The sequence below is a fragment of the Neodiprion pinetum genome, chromosome 5 (assembly GCF_021155775.2).
Source record: "Neodiprion pinetum isolate iyNeoPine1 chromosome 5, iyNeoPine1.2, whole genome shotgun sequence".
In the NCBI taxonomy this organism is placed as follows: Eukaryota; Metazoa; Arthropoda; class Insecta; order Hymenoptera; family Diprionidae; genus Neodiprion; species Neodiprion pinetum.
Window position 1 is genome coordinate 32,661,816 of NC_060236.1, and position 24,246 is coordinate 32,686,061.

Sequence of the window (24,246 nt, forward strand, 5' to 3'; positions counted from 1 at the left end):
AGAGATCTTCTTTGGTTATCTGTATATATGTATATATGTGTATATATATATATATATACGTATAGTCCATTATATACATATACACATATATACATATCACGTGTGAATCAAACCTGCGCATAACAATAATAATAATCTCAAGGTTTCGGTTGATGAGGAGGCGTTCAGGGGTGAAAACGGAAGTGCAAGGGAAACCCCAATGATATCGGGGTTAATTGACGGGGTTGGAATATAATAAAGGGACGGGCAAGTTTGCTTCACACGTGAACTTCGTGTGGAAAATTATAGGTAGATTAGTTTCGTTTCACTTCTCAAGTCTCAAGTTTCTATTTCTTTTTTGGCTGTTCTACAGTGCTCGACACGACGAAATTTTTGCATTTCTCTTCAAAGTGTGAAATAATGTGATACAGCGAATGATTGAATGTCGTTGAAACGAAATCAAGGAGAAAAAAAAAGAAAGAAAAATGACCCGAACGAAACGATTAGAAAAGAAGAGAGAGAGAAAAAAAAAAAAAAAAATTGCAAGCTCGTTGTAATTTCAACGTACATACGAAAAATTGATCGATCGTCAGATATCGTTCGTTGATTTATTTATTGCGGATGATTTTTACAGTGAAATATATTTTGCCCGTGGTTAGGGGGAAACTTTGTGTGAAAAAGATGGGGTGGGGTGGTGGTGGGGGGGGGGGGGGGGGATAAGGTTTGGAATTAATCGCGCGTTCCTTCGAATCTTGAAACCGAAAGTTGCTCACTGGTGAGAAACGTGGTGGGAATCGGGTAGGAAATGATGCCTCCAACACCAACCTACCTTAGATACGTGACTGCGCATTGTTCTTCACATGAGATCATCTTCGGTAGTTTACTCTTAGCGGTACGTCTTACTATAAACAAAATAAAATTGTTTAACGTATTTGTCACGTGTCTCGGATTCATTACGACGGCTATGATTTCTGCCGGGACTTACGCAGTCGCGGAGCATCGTCGATATGTACTCGTATAATTTGACATCGTGCCGTGAAAGACGGGAGCGAGTCGGAAAGAAAGAGAAAGAGAAAGAAAGATAGGCGGTAATGCGAAATTGAAAATATTTTCCCGTTCCTACAACCGCCGTTGCGAACAAAATATTATATGCGCGACAAAAAAAAAAAAGAAAGTTGTACCAAACTTTGTTTGCTCATACAATTTTCATATTATCTCTCTCTCTCTCTCTCTCCTTCTTCTCTGGACATTGCCTGGATCGACAACAAGGCTCAGCCACACTTGAGATAAACAAATACGCGGAATTGTGCATGAGACAGATGGATATCGCACTTTGCACGGGTTTGCAAATATTGAAGAAAAACACACCGCAGAGAAAGAAGGAGAGAGTGTGTGTGTGAGAGATAGAGAGAGAGAGAGAGAGAGAGACAGAGCCGTATACAATAATGGTGTATCAGTTATTGTACGTGCTCGCATAATTAACAAACTAATCGCGATACCGGATCGTGACGTGTAAGTCGCGTATTAGTGCGTCGTTTCAAAGTACAATTTATATTCTTCAACGGCAAAATACATACACCTCTACTCGAGTGGAATAACATTATTGTTAACCGTAGATGCACGCGATATGGCAGCAGCAGCAGCAACAACAACAACAACAACAACAACAACAACAACGATGATGACGATGACAGTGATAACAAAAGAGAGGAAGAGAATAAAAGGGAGAGAGAGAAAAAAACAAAGAAACGAAAAAAAACAAAAAAAAAAAAATAAATAAATTGAAAAGAAACGACAAAATTTATCCAACAAACAAAAACTTGGCACCGCAGCATCGCGGTTATCGGATAATTCATCATGTAATATTTTCTTCACAACTCAACGCCGGAGTCACTCACCCGACGAGTGATTGTGACCCTGAAGACCAAGACCCTGCTGCAGTAGATACTGTCGCTGGGTAATCTGGAGCTGCTGTATTAGCTGTTGCTGCTGTAACGCGAGCTGCTGAAGAGGTGCCGACGCCTTCTTCTTGTCCGCCGTCTGCAGTAGGTGAGTTTGTTGTATTAAATTGAGTTGCAGCTGCTCTTGAAGCTGCTGCATAGCTTGTTCCAACTGCTTCCTACCCAATTCGGCTAGCTGCTGTTGATGCTGAAACGTGGAAATGGATTATCATTACCGTCGGGAATCGTTCATCGGACGAATATACATACGTACATGGTCTTACGTTCGAATTCACACAGCGGAATATCTTGTGAACGGCGCGTTTTTGAAAGATGAGAAAAAACAAAAAACAAATGTTTGAAATAAAAATTTTATCATGCATTATCGTACCATTCTTTCTGTGGATTGCTTTTTTAAACGAAAATCTGTCTTTTTTGTTTTACAGATTTCGATCCTGCAGAAAAAAAAAAGAAAAAAAAAAATAGAAAACTTATATTTCAACCATTTTTCTTTACGACACAAGATTTTCAAGATTTCTCAAAATCAATAATAAATGTACTTTGTGAAACGTTAAATTAAGATAAAAAGTTATTTCAATACATTATATAAGAGCCGGTGTCTGAACAAGAAGACTCAATAGGACTCGTTTCTTGGTTTCATTGTCAGTCGTTGATTAGAATAAAATTCGGCGTATATCATTATCCGTGGATCTAGTATCTCGGTGATCATCTTGATCTTACGACGCGTCGCGTTACCGTCTAAAAAGTGTCAGTTACGCAGAAACGTAGGGTGTTGTTAATATTTCAAGGTATGGGGGGGGGGGGGATGAAAATAAACTGAGCGTGTGCTCAGAAAAGGGTGCAGCGTAGAGGGATAAAGAAGGAGAGAGAAAGAGAGCGAGAGAGAGAGAGAGACGAAAATAGGGGATGGAAACGGGGCGAACGAAGCTTTCCTCCGGTTCACCCTTCCTTCACCCTCCGCGGAAGGTTGCGCGACAAATAATTAAAAATCAGATCAATAGTGTAACACTCACCCTAGCTACGGTTTGAGAAAAATGGTGATGGTGGTGGTGATTCCAGCAGATTTCAGGATACTACGTTATAACGAACGGTGGCGTTTCAAAAAAACATGGATAATAAATTGTTGCGAGGTTCGTTCGTTCTTTACTCCTGATGCAGCACGGAGCGATTCCTTTTTCCTGTTTTCTAATTTTTTTTTTTACCAATATACCTCTACTTGTTCCGATCTCGAAAAACGAACAAGTCCTCCCCCCACCCCACCCGCCCTCCTCCCTCCCTTCTCTCTGTTCGCTAATTTAAACGTGGTTATATAAAACAACATCTCCACTACAATTATAATCTGGCTGGGTAATCATTATAAATGAAATTTCTTTCACTGGATTAATTGTTATCGCAGTTGGTATATACAGCTTGTACAATTTACGCATACTTTCGTTTCTCTTTATTTTTGTTTTTGTTTTGTTGATGCGGCGACGTGATAAACGGTCGTTCCGTTGCTACTAAGGATCGCGAATTATAATTTACATATATACATATATACCAAGAATGCAGGAATAATATGAAGAATAAGAAAAGTTCGGCTAAAATATCCTCGGGCGTGTAACCGATGGGTAAAAACGGGGGGTGGGGACTTGAGTCGCGGGGGAGGGAAAAAAGCAGGGTGAGTTCGGTCTCCAGGCAATTAACTATCGCCATCAGCCACTCACCCTCCCCCCCCCCCCCCTCTCTCACTCTCTCTCTCTGTCCGCTTGTTTGTCTTTGGTGTTCGCCGTCACGAATGCCGTGGTCCCCACCCTGCTGCCCGTTTCCTTCCGGGCAATGAGATGCCCCCAACCCCCGGTCCCTTTTAATCCAACGCAATTTTTTATTTATCAGTGTATTTTTCAACGCCGGCACGCTGTTGTTAGATAAATGTGCCTGTTTTGCAAACAGCTGTTTACCGGTAGACGTGAATATACGTACGTAAAACCCATACGGTTCTTCCGTACGACAGATTCTTTTTTTCTTCAGTACTTATGCAATTGTATATTACACCTCGTGACGTTCGTTCCGCCGGTCGTATGTGTACTAAAAAAAAAAAAATGTATTCCTTTTCTTTCATTTTTCTGCCATCCGCTTTTTAAAGAGCATAGAGAATTAACCAAGCTTCGTAGGTGGAAGAGGATTATCTCCGCGGGGTAACAAGCTTCGGTAATAATTTGGTGGAAAGGACGTTTCACTTCCGCCGATTCGGTGACCGTCTGACCTTTCCGCAGATCCCCGTTACTCGGTGTAATAATATCGCGGCTTGGGGTGTCTAGATATCTGAGGATCACGGCCAGGGCGCAGTGAGTTAAATAAACAATGAAAGCTTCCAGAAAATACATCGTCTATAGGGTATATGTACAATTTTAGGATACTTTAGCACCGCGTGTGGACCATCAATTGATCCATTTGTGGCCATATAAATTACATAGAAATGAAAGCATGGCGACAAATTCCACGGAACAAAGTTTGATTTCCAAGCCCTCGGGTGGTCGAAAATTCCATTGATATTCACTGTAGAAGATATTCCTGCGGTTTGGATTTGATTGGATAGATTTTTAGTAAAAAATAATAATTAAAACACTGTAACATGGCTGTAGGTGGAAGGTCAAAGATGGCGATCACCACACGTTAACATTCGTAACAACAAAGGCCGACTCTATGATTTTTAAAACTGGAGTCTATAGATTTACAAAAGAAAATAGTTTGCTATAACATCGCAACGATCGGTGATATAATATGGTAAAAGCTCCTGTTCGGGATTCCAGGGCATCAAAACCACCCTTTCCTCAACCCACGTACGTGTTATTTTTATTCAAACTTCACTGTTTTTCCTTCACCAGGAGCCGGCAAACGGGGTTGGCGTGGCGGACCTTTCTTCTTTCGCACGAGGTCAGGGTATTCGGTGTGCGCGGGGGATGAAGAGAAAAGGCTGTTGAGCACACGGGGAAAGCATTTCGTTCCGTTGATACGCGAATATCGTTATGATAACAATACAGAAGGGACTGCCTGTTTGCTCAGGCCCAGAATCAACCCTCTTTCCGCACCTCTCACACCCTGCTCTCCTCTCACCGCCTCGTTCCTCAGTCGAATAGTGTCGATGCGTCTGTCCGGCTAACTGGACTCCCCTTATTTCACCCTGGATCCGACGAAACAAGAGAGAGAGAAAGAGCCGTCTCGCACCGCTATTAACAACGCGATGTGCATCCACCGTGGAAACAAAAAGTGATGTAGATGTATAAATTTTGTTCTTTCGCCATGCGTAGTAGGACAGATGTGCCCCGATCGAACGAAACGTTTTAGGGTAGATGGAAGGCACGTGGTTTTTTACTAAAGTGATTTTTACACCCCCTCCTTACTTCGGACAAACAACGCGAATTGTGTATTCTGACGGGGTCTTAAGTAATGTTCGGTTTAATTAACTTTTCATCAAGGCAGTGGTGGTACTTTGTTGTTTTATTTTTCTTTCCCCCGTCTTCTTTTGCTTCTTCTGTTTTTTATTCGTCGATGTCCCGGGCGCCAACTTCAGACCGTCGCCACTTACTGCGTTATTATGATTAGGTTTTTCATAATTAGAATTACTCCGATCACCGAGGGTGGTGGACGTTCTGGATGTTGGCGCAGGAAGGATGAGTGTTTGGCGATGGCTGAGTACTCCGCTTCGTATTGGTAACGCGGTAAATTTATGGAGAGAAAACGGGACCGAGAGATAGATAGATAGATAGATAGATAGATAGTGAGGGAATTTTCTAAGATAGTTGGAAGACGGAGTGCTAAACAACGTCATCTCAACAAGGTGCCAAGAGAAATGAAGAGAGAAAGAGAGCCAGCGTATGTTTGCACCAGAAATTTATTCCACGAAGCCATGCGGCGGTGCTGGAGGACCGATGAAGGGTTATACTTCTTGTGAAAATATCATGATAGGTACACACCGGAGAAAATATTTGCTAAGGAAAGATCGAAGTCGGGGAGAGAAAGTGGCAGGAAGGGGATGAAAAATTTTCAAATTCAATTTCCTCGTTCCGTTGACCGATCTTCCTATTATATCAACCAACCATCCAACAAACTAAGACAAAGAATCACACAGTAGAGTCTTTCACTTACGTTTTTTAACGAGGAGAAGTAGCCGAATCTCTCATGATTAGCAACGTGCTCGGATGTCGAGTCCTGAAACATGATAAGAAAAACCAACGATGTACTCGAAGCTCGTAACAATATTCAAAATGTTCAGGATTTTCTGATGGCAAATCGGACGTCAATGATCCAAGAGTTCAAATCCTGAATCCGGCGTGGGAAATCAGGTAGGATAAACTTCGCAATTTTGATAATCGAGATTCTAAAACAGTGATTACAAGAACTTGCTAGACTCTGGATGACAAATTTTGACTCACCAAGTTGAAATTGGATTCAAGAAACGGAGAAAAAGGTTCCAAAGAACCTACCCGTGAAAAGACATTTTTGTACGCAAGAATGACTATAGATAGAAGAACCATTATTATTGAAAACATGACGAACCTGATGATGCTGCTGCTGTTGTTGCTGCTGCTGCTGCTGGAGATAGAGGGTGTGCTGTTGCATAAACGACTGTAGCTGGCTCGGGCTGAGAATGTGTTGCTGTAGGAGCTGTTGCATCTGATGAAGCCCACTTGCGGGGCTAAGCATCATCTGCGATGTTGTTTGTGGTAACTGTTGCGGCGGCCCTCCAGGTGATTGTCCCTGACCAGCAGGGGTTGGAGGACTGCCTTGTTGGGGAGCCTGAGGACTCTGTCGGGGACTGGGCTGTGAACCAGGAGCGCCCGAGCTGGGCTGTTGGGACTGCTGCGAAACGATGGGTTGCTTTTGCTGGGTCATCGGTGCGACAGTCAGTGGATGGTGCCCGGGAGGACTGAGCTTCCCATTGCCTTGGTATTCGATGTTGCCCTCGCGCTGCTCGCTGTCAATCTCTTCACGAATCCGATCACGTTCCCTACCGTCACGGTCTCTACTCGCCACTGATGCTTCACGCGTCTCTTGCTGCTTCAAAGCACTGAACAGCGACGCCGCCTGTCAATGTTAAACAAATAAAACACGGCTCGTGAGAAGGTTATACTCCAAGTTGGACGGCTACACACCGTTGAGAAGAGGGCACGCGGCTTACACCGTTCTATCGTCACACAAGCCAACAGTCTTGCAACAACGAACTCTTCGAGAATACATTTTTTTTTTTTTTTTATGATTCACACCTTTGCTACGAACAAATGGCAATTGGAAAAAATTACCAAACGATACCAGAAGCCGTTGCATGAATCGAGACATCGGTGAGATTGATTGCTTCAACGGTTCCAATAAAATGTCTACTAACCGTTGATTATCACTAGGTATGTTACATATATCTCTTCATGAAGGATCACATCGAAATGTCGATTCCAATATTTCTGCTATTATATTTCCACAAACTGCAGCACTGCCGATTTGAAGGATTGAACCTTGTAGAGGATCGGACGAAGTCCTGAGGGTATTTGCAACAGTGGTGTCTGCATTATGCAGTCTCTAGCTACCATTCATTGCCGAACAATTTCTACGTGGACCGAGCGCGCTTGGCGCGGTTGAATGGGTTCAGGGTAAAGAGTTTTCCTTTATTTTCAACAATATTGATCTTATCTAATGGTATTCGCTATCGAGCCCGAGGTAGCTTCGCCACTGTTTGACTGACTAACGCTGCTGGCTTCGCCATCCTTCCCACCAATCCACCCACCCTCGGCTCTTTCTCTCTTCCGCGAAGTAGCTTGCACGCTGCCACTGTTTACATGGTGGGATTTGTTTTATCAAGTTCTATTATCAAGGAGATCGCGGAGTATATTCAAGCAAAACTCTCGACGCTCTGCCCGGTCCAGGAAGGAGTAAGAGAAAGAGAGAAAAAGGGGTTAGACGCGGTGAAAACGCGAAGCGTGAGAGAATTAGGCGTGACGGGACTTGGTGGAAGCCGGATATATTCTGATCCTGCAGTCAGAGTTTCGCGGTGAATTTTACCGAAAACAGTTTTCGTCCCGTTCCCGTTGTCTGTCGCCCATGTTTCGCGCACCTCTTCTCCACCACTACCAGAAATTCTGCCACCTCTGCGTCCTATGCTAATCCTATTTGTGTACGATTACGTATGTTTATAACATGCAAAGAAATTCTTGGCGGAACGTTATCAATGTTTAGTCAGGAGCGTGGCCTCCCAGAGTAGGTACGACGGTGTGTCGTTGCTGGTGGTGCTTGGTTGGCGGGTTCTCGACTGAAGTAAAATGAATATACCTATATGTGTACGGGGAAGAAGAGGAAAAAAAATGGAAAAAAAAACGAAGGAAACGGAAAGAAAAATAAAAAGGGTGCACGGAGAGAAAAGGGGACAGAGAATGAATCAACGAGTGTGTGGCGAGTGAGTGAGTGAGTGAGTGAGTGGTTTGGCGAAATGTTGTTGAAAAGAAAAACAGAAGTGTATAGGTAGTACGTAGGTAGGGTACACGAGCAACACGGCAAAGGGGTATTTCCACCTTTACTCCTCGAAAGTGGATTGAAAAAATGTTTCGTTGGGCCTTCTTCGCTTATACCACAAATATTTGAGATCACTGTTATCCTCAGGCTGCAGTCCGCATACAGTGAAAACCGTTCCGGTACTGGAAGCGAAACGAACATGGCTACTCGGAGATATTGAGGTATCCCATTAGGCACCCCAAATATGCTTTTCGTTCAGCCTCGTGAAGACATCCATATTTCAATCCACTAATTAATATCAGCAGCGGGCCGCGATAGTCGTAGGAAGTGGTGGAAGATGAAAAAGAAGAAGAAGGACTTGAGATTCTCGATGAGGAGCTTCCGTTCTCCACGAAGAAGATGCACGGAACGGCAGAGGTCGGCGGTACCAGACGTCAATGAGCGGGTCTTGTGTGCCGAGAGAGAAAAGTCTAGGACCATCGAGTGCCGGATAAGAGAGGTAAGACTCTTTTGGGGAAAAGGTTAAGCAAAGCTTGAGCATTGCTGCCAGCTATATGGGTCCCGGTTTGTTGGCAGTTGAGATTTCTCGGGTTCTCTCTTATCTGTTGGAAGGAGGAGAGAAGGAGAAGGAAAAGTGCGCTGCCGTCTTATATTTGAATCTTGCGTTTACCGGGTCCGTCTCTCTTCTCTGCTCTTCTCTTATGCCAGACACCAACACCAAGTGAGGAGGAACCCTCGGCAAAGACGCTCATATCTTTTATATATTAGAATTCTTACCCACCTACTACCCTCCCCGGTGTTTACTGTTTGGCTTTATTCTACCCGACTTCCCCTCCCCGTATTTTCCTATATCTACTAACCCTCAAGACCTTCCCGTCCCTCCCCGCTGCTCTTTAAATCTTTGTGATGCGCCCACGTCTCTTATTTTCCTACCGCGCTATGTGCACGCTCGACATATTGCTAGTCCTTGTTGTTTCTGCTTTTTATTTTATTCTTTTTATTCTTCCTTTTCTTTCTGAAACAGGTTTTTGGGCTTCTCTCTCGAATCCTTTCTCTTCCCGCCGCCTAAAAAAAGCACCCTGCAGCGAATGGGATAACCGAAAATTCTTCTCTTCTTGCGATCCTTTTTCTGTTATTTTTATTACACACCAACTCGAATAACAAGACGGTGTTTACCGAAATAACAAATAATTCGGGCCCACGTTCCCGGGACGCAAGTAAGCCGGCCTTAAAACAATTGCCAATCATAATCCAAGATGGTGGCGGTGGTTCGCGGGGGTTGGAGCTTATTGTTTTTATCTCACCCCCTTTCGACGGTCGCTCACCCCGCTGTTTCGTTTAACCCCAAAGTGGGATAACCTTTATTAAAGGTACGGTTTAGCTATACCTATATTTACACACGGCTGAAGAACGGACGATTGACATTTTATGTGGATATTTATACGACACTTGACCGCTTATATGACCTTTTTACTCAATGGGCTCAGATTTGTCCGGAGTGTGATAATTTTCCAAGCTTTTTGTCGAGTTGAGCTAACTTGGATGGACGTTATAGATGATGGAATTGGACAAATCTAGCGTCTAACTATGTATGAATGGGACTGACTGACAGTGACGAGAATGGTGAAACAAATCTTGTTTGAACGAATTTGTAAATTTCCGTCAGCATAATCGACTTTGCTTTTTTCACCGAGGGATAGTTTTTCCCTTTCCATCCACGAATTTTCTCTCGACTTTTATATCCACCGAATAAGAAACGCTGTGGGTATAAGGGAAGAAGGTGTTCGCGTCTCATTGCGTATTCCCGTGACTGCAGTGCAATCAGACGCGACTCGACGCGGGTTTGTTGACGTTTGTCATAATATTTTAATATTAAATTGGAGTTTCTTGAGCAACGCGCGGCGTTTCCTATTCGCCTCGCTGACGATAATCAGACAACGACGTCTCTGCGCGACAAACTGCGAGACGGCATGCTGTGTTCGTCTCACAGATTTGTATGGTTGGTGTGTATTTCCCCGACGTCTCGCAGCCCGGATGCTTTCACGGTTCTTCGAAGAGGCGCGAAGGAAGGAGGCGGAAAGAGACAGATAGATAGATAGATAGATAGATAGTTAGATAGATAGACAGATAGATAGATAGATAGAAAGAGAGAGAGAGAATGAGACAACAAGGGTAGGGGTGGCGAGAATCCTCGAAAACATCGGTTGGCCCCCCTCAAATTGAATACGGAATATGGAATACAAATTACGGAGCAAGATATGCATGTAGAAGAAGAAGAAGATGCAGAGAACGGGCGAGGATCCCGCTGCACGCAGCAAATAATTCAGAATTAAACTTGATATATTCGCGAATCGTTGCGATTATACCTATACATACACATATTCATATACAACACAGCCGTACCCGAGATATGTTTATACTGTATACGGTGAGGTCATATTGGTACCCACTTCCAGATTTCGGTGACACAAGTTTCAACGTTACAAGGTTTTTGTACACTCATTCTTTACGAGAAACAAACGCAAAAACTTGAGATTATAAAAATTCTATGACTTGTTTTTCGCTTTTAATTTACTTTACATCTCTGAACCGATAGCAAAAATAATGTATTTTTTTATTTTATTATTTTTTTTCTATACCGTAAGCTTCGTACCGATGCGAGAAAATCACGAGAAGAATCAACGAATGTCCGACACGATTTTCCCTCCAACTTTATTATTCTACGCAACCGTTGCATCCAATTTGTGGCTGTAATGTAACAATTATCTCGTTCCGTAATCTGAGTACGACTTATAGATATAATGCTGAAATTCCCTTGCGCTGTAAATGTAACGCGTCGACGCGGTATATTCTGCAAGCTCCTTCAATCCCGCGAACGACCGATGACGTGCGTCAGACTGAATCTCATAAATTTCTCACATTCGCCAGCTCGATTTGCCAGCGTTTGAATCAATGCTACCCGTACAACACATCTATTTCTACGACTGATATAAGCTTGGGAAAGAATTAAAGACAGTTGAAGAAGTTTTTCCTAAAAAACGAAGGAGAGAAGGAAAAAAATTAAATACTTGTCAAGTAATTGATAAACAAGAGCCATGAATGAAATAAGTTTTTTTATTATGTTTAATTTCTTGATTCTTGTTAAAAGAAAACCGAAAACCTGATAGATTTTCAGTTGGTCGTTCGATAAAAAAAAAAAAAAAAGTACAACTTCGTTTATTCGCGACTTGAATATCGTGGGTTTTGATATCTAACTGATTCAGAAGCTCTGACACGGGCTTATATAATTGATTGCTTCAATTAAATGATAAATAATTGACGATAGAGAGAAGAGAAAAAAAGAAAAGAAAATAGGGTAAACGACGACGGTAGGATTGAAAAGTTGAAGCGAAGAAAAAGTGAAAAAAATGTCCCGGTTCGGTATATGGCTAGATCGTATTTTCCCGCCTATATAATTCAATAGAATAGCCAATGGATCGACAATGAAGTATCTCTGCAGGCAACCCATTCTATCGGCTATCAATTAGCATTTTTGAACTGAGATTCGAATTTCCCGAGGTCCATCCGGAGTTTCGCTCTTATTCGTCGGCTTCTGTTACCGCCGTTGATGCAACGGCATTGCATCCATCGAACAGTTTCGTTGAATGATTGAGCACGATTCTCCGTTGGTCTCTTGTTCTCCCGTGCAGACTCGTTCCTCCCATTTATCTCCTCTATTTTCCTCGTTCTCGTAGTTCATGACGATACCTCTACACACTGGTCCGCAAGTCCAGAATCATCACTGATTTCTAATGTGACTGTTTTTACTAAAAACAAGTGAATCGAGATCGCGAGTTCAGCGACATCTCGCGAAAAAAAAACACTTTTTTGAGGTTATGTCACGTGCAGTTACGCTGTTGTATACCGTTCCTTTTGACGTGGAAAAAGATTCTTTTTTTTTTTTTTTCTTATACTGTGACTAGGCATCATTTCTGTCAATTATTTATCCCTCAAGAATATAAGTATTGCCGAATTCAACCGTTACACTGGCGCCACCTGATCAGTTGTTCACCCAACTTGTCAACAGTTTCTACGATAACGTCTACCTTCTCTTTGTTTTTGTAATTACAATACAAGAATATCGTTGATTTCGTTTTTCTCAGACTTCATTTACGCTGAGAATTCGCGATCTCGTGAAAAGAAATTTTTCGAGGTTACGTTTACGTCGTGCTTTTCCATTCTGTGATAACTTCAGTGCATTTTTACCGTCATATGATTTCCTTTTAACGCAGAAGAAAATACATAATTTCTCTTCACCCTTTTTCATCCTTACTGATAAATATTCAGTTAACTTGACTTATCCCTCAAGAATATGACTAGCAAAATTCATCGATTACAGTGGCGTCGTCTGACCAATCCGCCTAACCTAACCCGCAACATAGTTTCCACGATTAATGTCTATCCTCTTTTTCTCCTTGTAGGTAATTGGAATTGCAGAATACCGTTAATTTACTTTATCCTCCGTCATATATTCCGGGGTTGTTTTTCTCCCCCGCGTCTTTCGAGTCTGCGAGCACATTTCGAATTTCTCATTTCCATACCGAGTATATCGTGCCCGGACGGGCGAATTGCAAACCGAGACACGCGTGCGTGAAAAGTTGGAATCAGAGGGTCCGCTTGTAGCAAAATTTTCACCAACAGGGCGGGAAATGATCGCGCGTTGCTGTAGAGAACGCAGCAAGGCGGGCCCCGTTGCATATTTGCATGTGCGTTAACAGCAGCTACCTACACAGGCAGCTTCGAGGCTCATGTTTGTAGATTCGCTCATCCGTTTTGCAAGCAAGCCCGCAGAATGCTCGAGGAATTATTCCCTTCGATGCACCATCCGCGGAATTTCACCCCCGTCTCGTCTCCGCGCCAACCCCGCGCCATTTATACCAACCAACGAATCCCCCCCCCCCTATCATTCCGTCGCTAATTCTTCCGTCCTTTCACCGCGGATTCTTCAACGCCTCCGCCGCATTCTTTCCTAAGCGATAACCCCGATTGGAAAATAGAGGTTGAACGAAAGGGGTTGAAAATCGGAATTTCGGTTTTTTTTTTTTTTGTTTTTTCTTTTCTTTTGTTTTTACAACACGCGTCGAAGCGACACGATTCATTGTATGCTCGGAATTTTAACTCGTCGTGTTCAGAGTGCAGGAAAAATATCGATCGAGAAGATTGCAAATTAAAGATTCAGAGGAAATATTCACGAAAACATTTTTGCACCCTTAAGAGATCGTCTTTGTGTATAATTTTCAAAATTCTTTTTCTTTTCGTTACATTCTTTATTTGCATTATCCGATAGTGTGGACGGGGTATTGTATGGACTTGGCATTTCAGATTGATCGTAATTAGACAATTTATACACGAAATTCCGCCCTCGTAACTTTGAACGCGTTTTTCTTTCTTCATTATCGTAGTTTTCAGTATCAAAGGAAGAATTTTCAAGCTCTCCGTCGCAAATTTGGACACAACATTATTCACGCCGTTCTTTATCTTGCTATAGTAGGCACGTTTTTTTTTCTTAATCTCGATATTTTTTTTCAACGAAAAACTGTCGAAAAAATCGGCTGAATTCGATCCATTTTTGCAAACCGCCGCGGTTCTGTCAATTTTGATAAAAGAACAAAAACCTCCATGGCAAGATAGCGGTTTTCATACCGATTAATGATCTCTTTACAAATTTCGTTTCAGGTAATGTTTACGGCTACAACCTTTCTTTTTTTCGAAGACATTTTGCGACCGTGGAAAAAAAAAATGTAAAAAAAAAAAAGAAATAATAAACCCAAACGTTTAAAAATGTATTTTCCGTTTCATGCGAGTGTTTTGTATTTGACATGAGAAAAAAAAAAAAATCAGACTGATAAGCGTATTTTAACCATCGTAAAAACCAAAAAAAAAAAAAAAAATTGCAACCACCAAAAAGTAAAGCTTCGAAAAATCGAGGAACAAACTCGGTGTTTCAAAGATGAGAATTCACCTTCAGACTTCTTTGGCACTTGATTGCATAAAGGAAGAAGTAAAATGGCGGGAGGGGGGGGGGGGGGGGGGGAGCTTGGGGGTGGAAGTGAAATAAAGAATGCATCGCTGGACGTTTGTTTAATTTCGCGTAGCTTCGCCATCGGTACCGGGAGAGCTGAACCTTGAAGTAAAAAGAGAGAGAAAGAGAGAGAGAGAGAGAGAGAGAGTTTGTGCTTGAGCTTGAGCTTGAGCCTGAGCTTCGGGGTTCGGGTTTCGGGTATGGTTGCCAGACAAGCTGTATACAAGAGTTGTTAATGAAAATCAAACAACGTAAAAATTACGTTTCACAATTGGCGGCGGTGAGGCGATGAGGAGGCGAGGAGGTGTGTGCCCAGGTATACCAACCACCCCTCCTTACGAACCCGCGGCTACACCCACGCACGTCTCGCTCGGCAAAAGTGGAAAGTGAAAAGTGTGTTGGTAACGAGCTTTTTCCCTTTAGTCAGCCTTTTCTTCGCTAGCCGGATCCGCGAGAGCTGTATCAGCTTAGGAGGGAAAAACACCCCTCGGGCCGTTTACAATTTTCTCCTCGATTCAACCCTTCCTTTTTTTTTCTTTTTTTTTTCTTTTTTTTTTTATACTTCTCAGGTTGATCATACCTTATCTATAACACTGGTCAACTGTCGTTTTCTTATCCTCGATATTTCAGTGATCTCGGTAAGATTTTATTCAAACGACTCTATGATTAAGCGTGATTTTTTCAAAATCTGTTCCAGTTATTTATTTTATCGACATTTTTATACGGGACTTGAAAGAAGCAATATTTAGACGAAAAATCCGATATTTTTTTGTTTTTTTTTTGGGAATACTCAAGGCTTGCCAAAAAATACAGCCTCGGTAAAAAGAAAAAAATTGACGACGAAGAATTTACGAATAAAATTATGATTATATCAGAAACCATCCCCCTCCTTAAAATACTACAATAACATGAAAAACTGGAGTCAATATAATATAATAATGATTCTATTTGTAAATTCTATGTTCTCGGAAAACAAAATTCACGAAAAAACTTTGGGCAACAGAAATTTTGTTTTTTTTTTTTTGTGTTGAGCTGTGCGATTATTATTGCTATCACACTCTACTACGATTATATTGAGCAATAATGAAGAGACCGCTATATAATTTTTCGTTTTCAATGTAGATTTAAGATTCCGCGATTATTGTTCACGATTATTGTTTTCATTTTTCTTAATTTTCCCACAGACATGTTACATCCATCTACTAATATAGTTTTTGCACGTATATTGCATTCGATTGAAAAATACGACAAGAGATTTACAAGTAATGTACAACAACTGTTTGTAACCTCGAATTTTGTCACCGATTTATAATTCAGTATCAATTAGTGCCTGGGTGAATTATAAAGTGGCTCTTCTCGAGTCTCACCTTTTATAAAGTCAGAGAATATCTCGCGGCTCGCTCATTTCTCGACAAGTTTAGAGAGCTCAGTGAAGAACCTTGAAAGACTGGTTCAAAGATAAAAGCAAAATTATATGATAACTGAACCAAAAATTTTCAAAACTAAACAATTTCTGTCCTCAATCTTTTTTAAACTTTAGTTCATTCTTTTCATTATTCCTTTTTTTGTTTCATCGGTATTTAGAAATATGATTTATTTAACAAAATGTTGTCGAACGTTGATACACTTTTCAAAAAGCTTCCGACATTTTTTTTTCTTTTACACCTGGAAATATTTTTCTCTGGTAGAATGATGAAAAAATTAGCTTCTCGCAATTTTTTTTTTTTTTTTTTAAACTGTTTCATAAATTAAAGCGCATAATTTTCAGTGGTAACATATTCGTCTCTCTGTTGTTCGACTAATCCGTAAATTAGATATTCGCATGATGCGTACGTCTAGGTATGGTTTGAAAATAAAAAAAAAATAAACAAAAAAAAAAAAAATAAAAAAATGAGCAAAGTGTAAAACAACGCAGCAACGAGTCACAATGAAAGTTGAAAAATACTTGTATGCAGCACAAGATAAACCGTATCGAAAAAAACGTTTGCGGTACACGTTTGACGAGGGGTTAGGCGGAAGAAGAAGAATAATGAAAAGAGAGGTGAAGAAAGGAGTGGCGTGGAGAGGAGGGCGCGGGGGGAGGGGAGGAGGGGGGGGGGGGGAGGGATGACGAAGAGGAGGCAGCGGGGTTAGCAATCTCGTGAGGTAAGGTAATAATAATTAATACGTAATATAATTAGCATGACGAACGAACGAAGGTATAAAAAGGCAGGGGTGAAAGGGAGGGAAGGCGGGCGGGCGGGCGTCAGATGAATCATAAATAAGAATAATAAATAGTAAATAGAGAGGGAATGAGCCCCGGCAGGATATCGCAGCTCGGTCGAGGGGTTGGAAAATTCTCCGGGGTTACACGGAGGGGATGGCGAAGGGAAAGGGAAAGGAAAAGCGAAAAGGAAAAGGGAATGGCGAAGCCACCCCGAAGCCACCCCTTCGAAAAGCTTACTGCAGCTAAGAAACAATTGAGGGCGAAACTGCGGTTAAAAATTACCTGATATTACTTAAAGCCGGCCTCAAACTGCTCGACTCCGAGAATCCTCCCCGGTTTCACCCCCTCAACCCCCGTGAACCCCTTTAGCACGGCGCTGATTTTGTGCACAGCTTGGGTTCTTGATGATACAATTAAAACCCGGCAACATCTCGACTCGCTTTTCCGACTCGGAAAATTATCCGATATTTTTCATCCCGCTACCCGCGAGACAGACTCTAACCCTCCCCTTTTTCTCACCACCACCCCCCCCCCTCCACATCTTGCCGTAATCTACCGTCCGAGGAACTCTCGACCCAATCTTGGATTCTTCAAGCCGGGTCTTAATTCCGGATACAGCGTCGCGATTCGAATCGTTACGTGTAGGAGGAAATAAAGAGAGGACGACGGGAATTTCAGGAGATTCAAGTTTGCCGAAATTTGATAATTTTTGTCGACTTCATTACCGTATATACATACATATATATATATGTTAAGTCACACGTTGAGTATTCCCGAAACTACTGCAATTTCGTAAACTGCTAATATCCGTTTGAATATTCGAAAAATAATAAAACACTTGAGTTACGAACGAAATGCTTGAATTTAATAATCAACGCAATTTTTTTCACTCAACAATCATCAACGACAATTTTTTTCAGCGATAAATTGTAACTCATTCGTATATTGCGATTTAAATCAGCTAGATTATAGGTCAATTGGTAAGCTTTTCAAGGTTAGGAAAACATTTCTTCTCTTATTTCAAAACGACGGGAAAAGTTCAGTGAATTATACCATGAGTATAGACTTTGAAAAGGAGGAACGAAATTGCCGACTGGTTACGACGGTCTTTCTGTACGTATATATAATGTTTATATATATATACATATGTATATACGTGCTGCAGGTTCGCAAAAGAGATGATTATAGTGGAACGAGTAGAGAGAACTAAAGTTAAAACGATTACTGTGTTTAATATTCATTTATGGTTTAACGTCTTGAATATTACCATTGACATTAAAGATACAGAGAGAGAGAGAGAGAGAGAGAAAAGAAAGAAAGAGAGAGGAAGACTTGAGGTGGCAAGCGAGAGAAATTGAAGAGAAATTGGAGAAAGAGAGAGCAATAGAAAAATAGAAAAATGTAAACTTGACGATAGAAAGCTGTGTAAATAAATCTAATGAGTATTGTAAATAGTATTTATCGAAGAGGTGAAAATCGGTTGAAAAAAAAAAAAAAAAAAAAAAAAACTTATCCTTTGACGTGAAAGATAAATAAATAATGAACCGATTACGAAGATAATTTTTATGGTGAAAACGATATTACTCGCATGGATTTTAGTTTTTATATACTATTTTTTTTTTTTTATTATAAATATCTAGAATATTTTCATCAATTCCCCGTCACAATTTACTTTCCTTGTTTCACCCTCAGCGGACAACTTTTCTTTCACCCTCTCACCGCTCTCCTTTCAATCAGAGATTCATTTAAATCGAGTCGCACGCAATGTCTTAAATACATTTTATTTTTGTTTTGAGCCTGCTTTATTGCGTCCGAATTTTAATACCGTTGTTTGGCTTAAAATTTCAAAGATACTCGACTAACTCAATTCGACAATCAAAGCAACGTTCGATTGCTCAAAGATTTTCCCCGGTATAATTAAGTAGAAGAAGAAAAAAAAAAAACGTTGCCGATGGAAGAATTTTTTTTTCATTGTTTAGTCGTTGATTGCATCGTAAAGACTCGATTAATTACTTTTAATGTAAGTGAAAAAAATTCGAACAAACATTTTACTCACACGGCGGCAATGAATGTATGAACAACGAAAATTTAAATCTCGATCGTTATAGATAAATAATAATTCAAAGCCGATGTTCCGATATTCTATGTATAAATTCTTCCCTGCTGCAGCAATGAATATATAAAACATGTGATAAATTCCAAACAAACTTTATACACGTATTCAGACATTATATTTCACTGTTTCCTTCCACCTCTCCTCCTTCTTTCAGTTTCAGTTTCTTTTTATATTTATGTTTATTCCAATTTCGTGCTTCGAATATCAGCGAATTTATTCACGAGCCGTGAATTCGGTGAAAAGTAATAATTCGCCTTTATACATGCCTGTACATCTCTTCTATTCTCTACCTCTACACAAAGAGTGAATTACTAACGACTGCGTGATTCGTCTTTAGCTATAATTCACTGCGCATGCGCCACGATACGAGACCTGCTTTTGTTTTTCATGGCGACCAACCGTCACCGAGCATAACTTGTGCCGGCAACTGTCAAAATTTTTTAGGTTATGTACGTCTAAATATATGACGGTTGGTCACCCTGGCAAACAACTGATCTCGAATTGTAGAGCATGCGCATTAAATTACAGCATTCGTTAGAAACTCACACTTAGATATATAAAACCCAACATCTCTGTCTGTCCGTTCGTACGTTCGCTTATAACTCTAGAACTACCGAACCGATTTTGATTATATTTTTTTCTCTGCACAGCCACAACGTCTGGCCAGATTTTAGGCTACATTTCGTTACAACCGGATCAATATTTTTCAAGATATAACGATATTTTTAAGGCAAACTGTAAGGGGATCGCACACTTCGAATGCGAACGCTGACTGAAATCTTACAGATAACGAAAAGTTGCGTTCAAGATTTTTCAAGCTATCGACAAGCTCTAGAAAAAAGTTCACGAGAGCTTGAGTATATGTCTATAAATAGTTTGTACCGCAAGATGCGTTTTAAAATATTCGCGGACGGATCCGCAACGGGCTGCTATGTAATATGCGATATACGAAAATGCACAAGATATCCACGCGTGCCAACTTTACGGACATCCGTATTCAAAGCGACACCCTCCACGAAGAAACTAAACTTGTCTGCGGGATGATCTCGTATATTTCATATATAATATCAGCAGGGTGGCTGTTTTCCTTGTATATAACCTGAATACACCATATACGCATAACATACAACGATGCACACCGTATATTACCATATTTTTCCCATAATGCGCCCGCGCGTGTTGCTCGCATTATTATCATCATTATTATTATTATTATCATATCGTCTCGCGTATCGCGTGACCCACACGCATATAATTTCAAACTTTCCCTCCTCATATTATACAAGTTCTCCTCTCGATGAGGCGCGTGAAAAAAAAAAATTTGAAGTAGAAACAAACAAAAATAAAAAAAAAAAAAAAAACACTTTCGAAATTTTTTCATCAAATAATTCGATCGAGTTTCGAGATCGATTCTTATCTTCTTTTTCACCGACAAATCAACCCTTTCTATCATACATTTTTCCTTACCCGAGATTCGCTTCAAATTTTGCGTACACAGGCTGTTTTTGGTATCACTGATTACAAATCTGAAATCGAAATTCGAAAACTCGAAAATGACGGAACTAAAATGGCGGACAAACCAAAACAATGAGAAAAATTCAGTATTGGAGATATTTCAGGGACCACGTGTCGAACCATAAAACTCGAAAATAGTCAAACAACCAGAAAAATAGTTTGATGAATAAAAAGCAGCGGAAAAAAAAAAAAATGTATAACGCTGAGCGTCCGAGCGTGAAAAAAATTAGTAACGAACGAGGAATAAGAAAACTATTTGTAGCTAAAAGTTAGAGGAAAAGAGGGTGGAAAAAAAAAAATAAAAAATAGGGTAAATTCTGCCGCGCCCCAAGAACGTCTCAATTAAGAACCGGCATTGTGTACCTTGGTTCCCCAACCACCGATAGGTAGATACTTAGGCATACGTGTGGCACGTTTAATGACGGTTCTACGTGTCTTGAACTCGCCTTAATTACCTCGTCACACCTGGACGCCCGCCCGAGTCGCTTACCGACCACGCCTATCGCCTCAAGTTAGTTACTCAACCGTGGCAGCAAGCTTCCTTGCTGCTCAATATCGAAAAACACTCGGGCACGGTAAGTAGTGACAAAATAAAAGAGATGGTAAAAGGAAAAAAAGAAAAAAGAAACTAATAACAATGAATGTAAAGAAGAAGACGGTGACGCGAGGAAAATTGGTACAAAAAAAAAAAAACACGATGATTACGATGCGACTTATCTATGATTTTACTACCAATCAATGCACAGATCATTTTTAGACTAGCTAGCCTTTCATACTTTCGGTGTGTATTTTATCAAGCGAAAGATGTTTCACTTCGCTTCATTTTATTAGTAGGTATCTTTTTCCGATTTCTCCTTTTTTTTTTCCCCGCGAGTGCAGGAATAGAGAAAATTTTACACGGAAGAGAAAAGAATAGAACACAAATCGCGAACGTTACCGAAAGATTATTGTCGATTGCGTGTAATTTGAAGAACAAAAAAAAATAAAAAAATAAAAAATATTCGGCAAAAGTAAAAAGTGATGCCGAGAAATCACTCGTCGAGAAGAATATGGGCAGTGGAAAGACAGAGAATTGAAGAAGTTCGATACATCGAGTTGTGTGTAATATACCTACAGGTAGATTACGTACGTATTAAAAATTATAGGAGATTTCCACACACGGTTCTTTCGGCTTCGATAAACAATATTCTATATATTTAGCTCGAGGCAAGATTAAAGTACAACGCGTGTCTTCTTGATGATTACTGTATATGTGTGTGTATCGTACAATTACGGTATATACAGACAAACGAGTGCGTCGTTTGTTGTTATAACGTATACATATATCTATTTATACGTAGAGATAGGTACGAAGAATGCATGGGAAAATCATTGTTACGAAATATGTTTACCACCAGGTGAGAAACAAAAGTTGCGGTTAATTGGTCGGTCATTACGTCCCGCTTATATTCCGAACACTGAAGGCACTCTCGCACACACGAATCGTTCGTTTCACTTTGTTATCCACGACTTGAAGCAATTGTCTTAGGAATGAGTGTGTGCGAGTGCATCTGCGGGTATTTATTGTGCTCTGTCTTTATCACGCTTATTGTTAATGCGGGTGAAAGAGAGTGGAAGTGAAGTGTAATTTTGTTTATTGTTTCGTACGCCCCTGCTTGAGGATAATTATAGACGTATACGAAAAGAAGAAGAAAAAGAAGATGAAGATTGGAAGACGGTTTTTGTAGAATCACCGCGAAGGATTTGACTGTCGGTGAGAAAAAAATGTCAGGCGTTGATACGATGTACCTGTCTTGAAAAATCGGTAAGAAAAAAAAATCGGCATAATTTTTACGACGAATATTGCACATCTCTGCGAGAAGTCGCGATTTTTTCATATCGTTTGGAAAATATCGCGTGATCGAGAGTTGAAAATCGGTAATAGTATTCGGTGGAGTGAAAAATCGGTATTCTTACGAAATTTTTATTTCAGTTAATTAGCATCGTACCCACGCGTATAATGCAGGTGACTATTGATTACGGCAGCAAAGAAATAAACATGCCGATTTTTATAGAAACACCGCGAAGGATTTGACTGTCGGTGAGAAAAAAATGTCAGGCGTTGATACGATGTACCTGTCTTGAAAAATCGGTAAGAAAAAAAAATCGGCATAATTTTTACGACGAATATTGCACATCTCTGCGAGAAGTCGCGATTTTTTCATATCGTTTGGAAAATATCGCGTGATCGAGAGTTGAAAATCGGTAATAGTATTCGGTGGAGTGAAAAATCGGTATTCTTACGAAATTTTTATTTCAGTTAATTAGCATCGTACCCACGCGTATAATGCAGGTGACTATTGATTACGGCAGCAAAGAAATAAACATGCCGATTTTTATAGAAACACCGCGAAGGATTTGACTGTCGGTGAGAAAAAAATGTCAGGCGTTGATACGATGTACCTGTCTTGAATAATCGGTAGGAAAAAAAAAATCGGCATAATTTTTACGACAAATATTGCACATCTCTGCCAGAAGTCGCGATTTTTTCATATCGTTTGGAAAATCTCGCGTGATCGAGAATTGAAAATCGGTAATTGTATTCAGTGGAGTGAAAAATCGGTATTCTTTCGAAATTTTTATTTCAGAAAATTAGCATCGTACCCACGCGTATAATGCAGGTGACGATTGATTACGGAAGCAAAGAAATAAACATGCCGAAGAGGACTATTTTCAACCGATTACCAGGTCGTAGCAGATTCAGATTTTCTTGTTTCGCCATACGCGAGTTTTATTGCTATACTCGTTCTATGACGGATCGCAATTATGGCTTGTAATAAAAACTCATAGTTCAGTGAGATCGGCGCGCCGATACCGATCATCGTTGGTCGTTTGAAAAATATACCGATTCTATAAATATTGCTCAAGTACGTCGGATATATCAGAAAAATCGTATAGTTTTCCCGATTATCATCATTATCGTGATTATTTTTCGATTAACGATCGTAGCTAATAACAATCTTGATATTTTTGCAGGACAGGTTCTTCGGAAAGGTGATTTAATTCATCGAACGGCTGAAAAGAATTTCATTTCTTACAGCGATAGGAAAAGTTTTGTAACATCGTTATCGTTTGTTACAAAAACTGCTTGAATATTGTTTTAGTTATAAAAAAAAAGTGTCAGTTTATAACTGCATATTTTATTACGATCAAAGTTGTCAATATCGCATTTTTTGGTAATTTTAACGCAAAATCAGTTTGTTTCATTGACTATATTTTTCCAATCAAAAAAGGCCTTGACTTCAATTTATCGTAATAGATACATGAAAATATAGTAAAAGTGACCATATTAAAAAATTTCATATTTTCTGGTTACAGCTACGAAAATGATTTTCATTTCGTACCAGCTTTCAACTGCAGTAAAAAAAATGAAAACAGTTCGATCCAAGACAACATTTATTCCAATCGTCCTTAGCAAAATGTGATTTTTCAATTGAATAATATATTTTTACACTGTTTCATATTTCCAGACTACAATTGAATAAAATAATTGAATGTATTCCAAGGATTATTGGAATTAATATTCTCTTGGATTCAAACCTTTATCTTGGTTTTTTTTTTTTTTTTTTTTTTCTTGCTCTTAAAATTTATCCGTCCTCTAGCGATGCTTCGACACATTCAACCAAGAAAGAAAGAAGGGAAGAAAGAAAGAAGGAAAGGCGCGCGCTCTATTCGTCCCTGCGCAGAGTTTCGAGGATGGGTATAATTGAATATTGATATATTGTTATGGATTGATCATACGCGGGATAGGAACGAATTGGCCGGGCCCATTGTCAAAAGCCTTTTCTCGACGCTGTGCGCGCCCTTCCAGCGCCACAATATTGTTGCATCCCCTTATTTATTGCGTCTGGTTCATTGATAGTACAAGCAATTCGGCATAACGGGGAAA

General features: G+C 40.2%; 1 protein-coding gene across 8 annotated transcripts in view; it reads right to left on the bottom strand.

Moving 5' to 3' along the window:
* Window positions 1-24,246, bottom strand: part of FoxP (forkhead box P) — a 219,557-nt gene that overhangs the window by 21,060 nt on the left and 174,251 nt on the right. For all 8 annotated transcript variants that reach the window (XM_046625288.2, XM_046625287.2, XM_046625293.2 and 5 more), the window contains 3 exons: window positions 6,480-7,007; window positions 6,069-6,131; window positions 1,878-2,127 (listed from right to left, as the gene is read on the bottom strand). In XM_046625288.2, coding sequence (XP_046481244.1) covers window positions 1,878-2,127; window positions 6,069-6,131; window positions 6,480-7,007 — 841 coding nt within the window. The remainder of the gene's footprint in view (window positions 1-1,877; window positions 2,128-6,068; window positions 6,132-6,479; window positions 7,008-24,246) is intronic.